Source organism: Salvelinus namaycush, chromosome 3 (genome assembly GCF_016432855.1).
Source record: "Salvelinus namaycush isolate Seneca chromosome 3, SaNama_1.0, whole genome shotgun sequence".
NCBI classification, from domain to species: Eukaryota; Metazoa; Chordata; class Actinopteri; order Salmoniformes; family Salmonidae; genus Salvelinus; species Salvelinus namaycush.
This window is the reverse complement of record NC_052309.1, coordinates 31,088,369-31,096,304: the sequence shown is the minus strand read 5'-3', so window position 1 is coordinate 31,096,304 and position 7,936 is coordinate 31,088,369. Positions and strand designations below refer to the sequence as shown.

General features: G+C 41.3%; 1 protein-coding gene across 2 annotated transcripts; it reads right to left on the bottom strand.

Moving 5' to 3' along the window:
* Positions 1-524: 524 nt before the first annotated feature.
* ptrh2 (peptidyl-tRNA hydrolase 2) lies at positions 525-2,337 on the bottom strand. Of its 2 annotated transcripts, none has more exons than XM_038988935.1 (2): positions 2,276-2,337; positions 525-1,224 (listed from the first exon to the last, which is right to left on the bottom strand). In XM_038988935.1, the coding sequence occupies exons 1-2, from the start codon at positions 2,313-2,315 to the stop codon at positions 683-685; spliced, it is 582 nt and encodes a 193-aa protein (XP_038844863.1). In that variant the 5' UTR covers positions 2,316-2,337; the 3' UTR covers positions 525-682. The 2 variants fall into 2 exon arrangements, with proteins under 2 accessions (XP_038844863.1, XP_038844862.1); XM_038988934.1 differs by having other exon boundaries at positions 525-1,242; positions 2,276-2,330.
* Positions 2,338-7,936: the final 5,599 nt, after the last annotated feature.

Below are 7,936 nucleotides of genomic sequence, written 5' to 3'. Positions count from 1 at the left end.
GTAGGCAATAGATGAGGGTATAACCTACTATTGTACACTAATCTTCCAACATTACTATGGGTTGAAGAACTGACTATGGCAACTTTCGGGATGAATCAAACCACTATTTTTGATTTATCAATATTTTGTGCGGAAAGGCTCTCCAAACCAGTTTGATTAATACATTATTTCCTAATCCTAAATCTAAGAGATCAGAGTATATTTAAATCTACCAATTGGTGCTGAAACCGAGACAAATATGCATATATTTAGATGGCTTCCTTTCATTGATCCCTAATGTTCTGAACCAGTTCTCTCGATAGATAAGATAAATGTACTGATAACCACACAAGAAAATCTCTTGGCCACCAAGTGGGAGGGTTTTCAGCAGTTGAATGAAATGTATTCAGAGTGTGCAAGGTAGCCAGCAACACCTGCAGAGCACGTTACACGACTGAATAAGGTAAGCCTGAATACCAAATACTTAGAAGTGTTTAAGAAAGGCGTACATTTCCTTAGTCTGAATCAGCCCCTTACTGCAAATGTGAGGACAAGACATGTTTGGACCTTTTAATGAAAATGAAATGTACAGTTCCCAAATGACAATTTCTCCATTAAAAAAAATACATTTTAAAGTGGACCATGATTATCCTACTTCAAATACAACTAATACAGACAACTCAATTCAAGTCCTACTTTGTGTCTAATAGAGCTTCAAGTGTCCAGTGACTTTGTCCACAAGATCAGCTGCTCCAGGGCCTACTCCCAGCACAGTACGGGATCCTGGCGCTATCTGGGTCCTCCCTGCATCTTGGATCAGACTGACAGGCAGCCCTACCTCTTTGGCATGGGTTAGCAGTTCTATCAGACTGTCCTCATCTGGAGCTTTAACCACAACCTTGGGTTGGCCACAGTACTCCCATTGCTTCAGAAGCTCAGGGTTCCTGCGTTGGACCTGCTTATAGGCCGACACGGCGGCGTGTGAGCACTGGGCGGCCACTTTCCCCTTGCCCATCTTCAGGTCGGTTCGGACCACCAGGATCATTTTGAACTCCCCTCCTTCTCCCATGACGCTGGTGGCCGTTTCACCCCTGCTGCCATTCCCCATTGCCGCCCCGTTGTCTTTGGAAGAGTTGCTGAACCGAGCCCGGAAGTGCCAGCCAAGGCAAAGTCCACAGCCCACTCCTCCCAATATTCCAATGGCTACCTGGCCGTATAGGGAATCCATCTTGAGACTTGTCAAACCTGAAAGTTTATTTAAGGCTGTGAAATTATTAAATCCAGCCTATGAATTTATTGGAGGCTACATCTCTTAGCTACATAGTCTATTAGGGCCCTATAAAATCTGTTTTATTTCTTGCCTGATTCCTTTTTGTTTTTCCCTAAATTCCGTTTTCCAGGTGTCCATTTCCCCAGTTTTATTTCAGGTCTTTGCTATCGAAATCACACTTCTAATTTAATACGAATAACAACTTTATTGGACGTTCGAGGGCAACAATAATGCTTATACCACATCAGGAGACCACTTTTGAGGTCTGGGGAAATTTAGAAATTTCGATTTTTGTGTGTTGGTACGCTATCATTCCAGTGGGCACCTAGCAAGAGGGTGTTCAGTTATGTTTTTGGGTTTATGCAAATAATCATTCAGGCAGGTATGCATAGGCTACTTTGTAGTTAACATTGAATCTACCAGAATATTTTTCATTAGCATCATCGCTAACGGCTACACGTAAGTGGTAGCTGGGCGCCGCACATACAGACGGGGAATTGTCGTTGCCTCTTCAGAAAGTTTTATTAAATAAGAATCACTGATGCATTCTGTTTGTCTTTTGATAAACGTGTGCTAATTAATTTAATACATAGTTGATTTCCTAAATGTAATACGTTTATTGTTTAATTGTATCGATTCCGTTCGCATCTCAGAATTTATAGGGCCCGCATAGTTGGCTAACTAGTTTGGAACTAAAATCACCTAGCTACCTAACGTTACCCTAAATGTGTTAACACTTCAGACAAACATTTACCAGTCATCAGTTGATCTTATAGGATTGTTGAACATACAAGGGCTAGGCACATGCATGTTTATTTATGGTAACTTAACTGTTTGAACAAAATATTCAGAACTGAGAGTAGGCTACAGTCAAGACATCTTTGCTACCATTGAACAAGCATGTAGCTAACGCGTTATCTAGCCTGAGTCAACTTCGCAATATCACCTCAAGGGAGGCGTATCCTTCATCAAGTCCTTCATAACATGTTGCATAGCAGTTTATTACCAAACTTTACAGATTTTTACCTGCTCCGGGCGAGATCAACACGCTTACATACGTCTTCATCTACCGTCCACTTCTGATGACGTCACAGTAAAGACACTGGGCACATTTCAGGCTGCCGGTATGAAGAGTAGGCATCAACTGGGAGATGCACATAAATTGGGTGTATCTCTGAGTTTATGCAGCTTTTTAGGTTTTATGTATTATTAATAATCAAGATAATTGGAGTATTTCAAAATAACATGGTTCAATTTCAAAGTATTACTATCCCATGTATTTCAATCAAAAGATTCTCTAGGTCAATATTTTTAATGGTGGAGAACATGTCAGAGAAGAAAAAAGGAAACAAAGTGTAATAATCATGGCCAAATAACGAGATATCATATTTACATGGCAAAAACTGTAGAATTTGCTTAGCTTTAAAACGGCAAAGACTGCTCTCCACCCCATTAGTAGAATTGCATGAAATTTGTTATAAAATTGCAAAATGTTCTCTCAAGACTGCAAATGTTAAGAAAACGATTGCACTGATTCGTTGCTCTCGAACGCACCCTGAGCAGGTGCCGCTCAGTTTTACCTGACTTTGAAGTAGCTGGATATACTCATCGCCTATCAGTTATTGGATGGGGCATAGATCAAAGCCCATTCAAATGATAAGGTGTTTTGTGGTACAACTATACACCATTCCTATTGGCTCGAGGTCTGCACTTCAGCGGAAGTACACAGAAACTGAAGAGGAAGCGAGACACCAATAGAGATAGATATAGGACTCATTTCTATATCTGTGCGTCCTATATATGTGCCATTATAGCGTCTGTGACACCACAAGCGCCTTTGAGGTAATCTCAATTTTGAAGTAGTCAATTTTCTTCTTAACAATTGGCTGATCCCTCTTGATGATCGGTTTGGACATGACTCCAACAGTGTCATCATGAGGAATCAGCCAATGAAGTTGGAAGTCCCACCCAGTTGACTATATTAAAATGGTGGAAGATCATAATGGCGCTGCCCATGCTTAAATGGCCTTTTGGGCACTAGAGGCCTCTATCATTCTCTATGGACACGCCCCACAGTTTTTTTTCTGGTTTAATGAAAGTCAGTGAACTAAGTAGACCATGCACAGTTTATTTTGCATTGGTGTCTTTTGGAGACATACACAGTTAAGTAGATCGGAACTAATCTTTTTTTCAATGGTAAACGGCCTCAGAAATCATTTTCGTTTATCTCCCATCTTTGGTACACGGTCCATGGAATAAAACACACGTCTGTTTCCTGTGCTGCAGGTGAAAGGAGACGGTAGGGGGACTATTTGTACTGTTCATAATAATAGTTAGTAGAATAACATTACGACAAATACAGTTTGTCCCCATTTGACATTAGGCTATTCTCCATCATCAGCGTGTCTTTGTAAAATGCCAGTCTATCATCAGGTTACTGATGCGTGCCAGTGCCAGGTTTTGCTCAGGATAAAACAAGGTTGACATTATAGCTACCTTAATAACATATTTTGAGCTGCTCTAAAATCAAGTAAGTGAATAACATAGGGAGTCCTTGATGAATGCAAATGTTCTAGTGTTTTGGAAAAAACCTGTTGGCAGGCTAACGGTTGAACATGCTTTTATAACAGTGGTACGATCTGGATAATTGATGCCATGGCGTATGAATGAAACCAGGTTAGTGTCAATGAAACTATTGTCTTGTGAATTAAATCAGATCATATGGGTTTTATGGTTTTGAAAAACAAAAATTAACCGTTCTATTATATTATATTCTGTTCTATTATTCTGTTCTGTATGCACCTGGCATCTACTTGAGATTAACACAAAGTGCGTAGGCAGTCATTTTGACTGGATATGAATTTTAAATTGAAATATCGCTGAAATGTTTAAAGTCATTCCCACCTCTGTCCTTAACTTATACTAACTACGTTTATTTAACACACATATGTTGTTAGTATTTAGTATTCTGATTTTTATTTAGTATCAGAAATAGCAGATTCTGAAGTTTCCAAAACCCTTACCTTTGCCAAATAACTCTTAAAATATCACTTTTTCCAAAAAATAATTGCAGTTCCTTTGCACTCCACATGTGAGCATGCGCAGAAGATTGCCTACAGTAACAAACTAATGAAAGTGCTGTTCGTATTCAAATGTTACACAAGACATTCATAAACACAACCAAAGTGTATTCTCTGTTGCTTTTCTTTTGTTCCTCAATAACATCACAAATTCCCATAAGATCAACTCCTTGAATGCCCTACTCCTTGAAGTTTGCAGTTGTGTCTAAAAAAAAACACTATTTTGTAAAAAAAAAAAATTGCCCTTTAGTGCAGTGGTTCCCAACCAGGGGTACTAGTGTAACAGGTGTGAAATGGCTAACTAGTTAGTGATGCTCGCTAGTTGAGTTTCAATTGGTAACAATGCTTTGTGTGAGGCAGTTGTCTGTGTTCAGATGGTTCCTGGTTCAAGCCCAGGTTGGCGAGTAGAGGGACGGAAGCAAAACTGTTACATTGGTGCCGTGACCCGGATCACTTAGTTGGGCTCTGCCTAGCTGCTGGGGTTGCTGCAAAGGAGAAGGTCAAAGGGTGTAACCGGTGTGAAATGGCTAGCTAGTTAGCGGTGTACGCTAGTAGCGTTTCAATCGGTGATGTCACTCGCTCTGAGACCTTGAAGTAGTTGTTTCCCTTGCTCTGCACGGGCTGCAACTACTGTGGAGCGACAGGTAACGATGCTTTGTGGGAGGCAGTTGACGATGTGTTCAAAGGGTCCTTGATTCAAGCACAAGTTGGGGCAACACTGTTACACAAGAACCGTTGCGTGTACTTGGCCTATCCACAAGGGGTACTTGAGAAGACTCATAAAACCATAGGCCTACTGGTAAAATGCACATGAGGGGGTACTTCAGGGGTACACCAGGCAGAGCAAAATTCAGTTGGTGGTACAGTAACCGAAAAAGGTTGGGAACAACTGCTTTAGTGTGTTTACTTTACTGTATTTGTAGGGTACTAGGGGGTAACTAACCCCATATGGGGTTAACTGCCCCCCCCCCCCCCCCCCCCCCCCCCTTGTAATTCACATTAAGACCACAAGATGTCACTAAAATATTTCCCCAAAACTTTCCCTGGCTGCCACTGCTCTTGCTCAACAAAAATGTCCTCTGTGTCATCACAACTTTTGGAGATATTTCAACAAAACTATTTTCTTTAGATATTTTGAAAAAGTTGTAGATCTAACTTCATTGGAATATATCACGATAGCTGATGCACTTTTGTACATCACACTGTTCTGTACATTTGGCCTTTATTTTAGCGCCCCCAAAACGTAATACTTCCAGGTCAACTGTAATATGAATACCACTAAAGCACATTTTTCCAGCAAAATCAATGATAAGACCCTTCATGCTGCCTGTCTTTGCATGATTGAAGAAGGCAATGGAGCTCTGCCGGGTCTTTTGCGTGATAGTGAAAGGGATATGTCGTGTGGGGAAACAACTTTTTTGACCCGATTTGTCCAACTTATCACCTAAAATGTAAATAAAACACTATAAAGAGTTTATAAACTCAGCAAAAAAAGAAACGTCCCTTTTTCAGGACCCTGTCTTTCAAATATAATTTGTAAAAATCCAAATAACTTCACAGATCTTCATTGTAAAGGGTTTAAACACTGTTTCCCATGCTTGTTCAATGAACCATAAACTATTAATGAACATGCACCTGTGGAACGGTCATTAAGACACTAACAGCTCACAGACGGTAGGCAATTAAGGTCACAGTTATGAAAACTTAGGACACTAAAGAGGCCTTTCTACTGACTCTGAAAAACACCAAAAGAAAGATGCCATGGTCCCTGCTCATCTGTGTGAACGTGCCTTAGGCATGCTGCAAGGAGGCATGAGGACTGCAGATGTGGCCAGGGCAATAAATTGCAATGTCTGTACTGTGAGACACCTAAGACAGCGCTACAGGAAGACAGGACGGACAGCTGATCATCCTCGCAGTGGCAGACCACGTGTAACAACACCTGCACAGGATCGGTACATCCGAACATCACATCTGCGGGACAGGTACAGGATGGCAACAACAACTGCCCGAGTTACACCAGGAACGCACAATCCCTCCAGTGTTCAGATTGTCCACAATAGGCTGAGAAAGGCTGGACTGAGGGTTTGTAGACCTGTTGTAAGGCAGGTCCTCACCAGACATCACTGGAAACAATGGTGCCTATGGGCACAAACCCACCGTCGCTGAACCAGACAGGACTGGCAAAAAAGTGCTCTTCACTGATGAGTCGCGGTTTTGTCTCACCAGGGGTGATGGTTGGATTTGCGTTTATCGTCGAAGGAATGAGCGTTACGCCGAGGCCTGTACTCTGGAGTGGGATCGGTTTGGAGGTGGAGGGTCCATCATGGTCTGGGGCGGTGTGTCACAGCATCATCGGACTGAGCTTGTTGTCATTGCAGGAAATCTCAATGCTGTGCGTTACAGGGAAGACATCCTCCTCCCTCATGTGGTACCCTTCCTGCAGGCTCATTCTGACATGACCCTACAGCATGACAATGCCACCAGCCATACTGCTCGTTCTGTGCGTGATTTCCTGCAAGACAGGAATGTCAGTGTTCTACCATGGCCAGCGAAAAGCCCGGATCTCAATCCCATTGAGCACGTCTGGGACCTGTTGGATCGGAAGGTGGGGGCTAGGGCCATTCCCCCCAGAAATGTCCGGGAACTTGCAGGTGCCTTGGTAGAAGAGTGGGGTAACATCTCACAGCAAGAACTGGAAAATCTGGTGCAGTCCATGAGGAGGAGATGCACTGCAGTACTTAATGCAGCTGGTGGCCACACCAGATACTGACTTACACATTATTCAATTTCTGTGAGTCACATGTCTGTGGAACTTGTTCAGTTTATGTCTCAGTTGTTGAATCTTGTTATGTTCATACAAATATTTACACGTTAAGTTTGCTGAAAATAAACGCAGTTGACAGTGAGAGGACGTTTCTTTTTTTGCTGAGTTTGTACGGCACAGAATGAGTTACGTCATGACACGTCACAATTTAACATACAGCGTCAGAGGGGTCAGGTTTTTTAAAAACATTTCTCCAAAACTATTGTCTATTACCACGTCAATCAATGCTTGAATAGAAACGTAGTCCACACCCCGCGTTTTGATGCCAACACAGTCACTACAGTCCCATTAGTTTTCATTGCAGCCTCGTTTGAATGCTGCGGTTGCGCAAATTTGTACGGATTTAAAATCTTGCATTATTCAAATAATATTTAGTGCAATTGTACATAATGGATTGTATGGTAAAGGAACAACAATGAAAGAACAAAGAAAATGTGCAGGTGAGTTAAAAAGAGGGACTTTACATAAAATCTCCTCATAGTGAGGATATTAATGGTGACATGTGCAACACCATTTCCCCACCCCTCCCATATTTTAATAATTAAAATAAGACAATTAGACTTAGCTTTTAAGTATTACTTACTAAAGAATTTCTAAATAAAACGGATTAAATGTATTTTAACACACTTGTGTGAAACCCTATGCCATAATCTTCTAGCAGGGTAACTGGCACTTTTTTTTTAAATGTCCCTTTTCTAAAAACAAAATTTAATGAAATAACTAAGTGTCAACTGTAGCCATTTATTTACCTTTATATTTTATTTGCCAAAGCATGACCTT

Excerpts from the sequence above, each read along its gene's own strand:
- ptrh2 (XM_038988934.1), bottom strand. The coding sequence starts at position 2,315 with ATGAAGACGTATGTAAGCGTGTTGATCTCGCCCGGAGCAG. Across the intron at positions 1,243-2,275 it reads GTTGATCTCGCCCGGAGCAG|CCTTAAATAAACTTTCAGGT; the intron begins GTAAAAATCTGT and ends ATAATTTCACAG.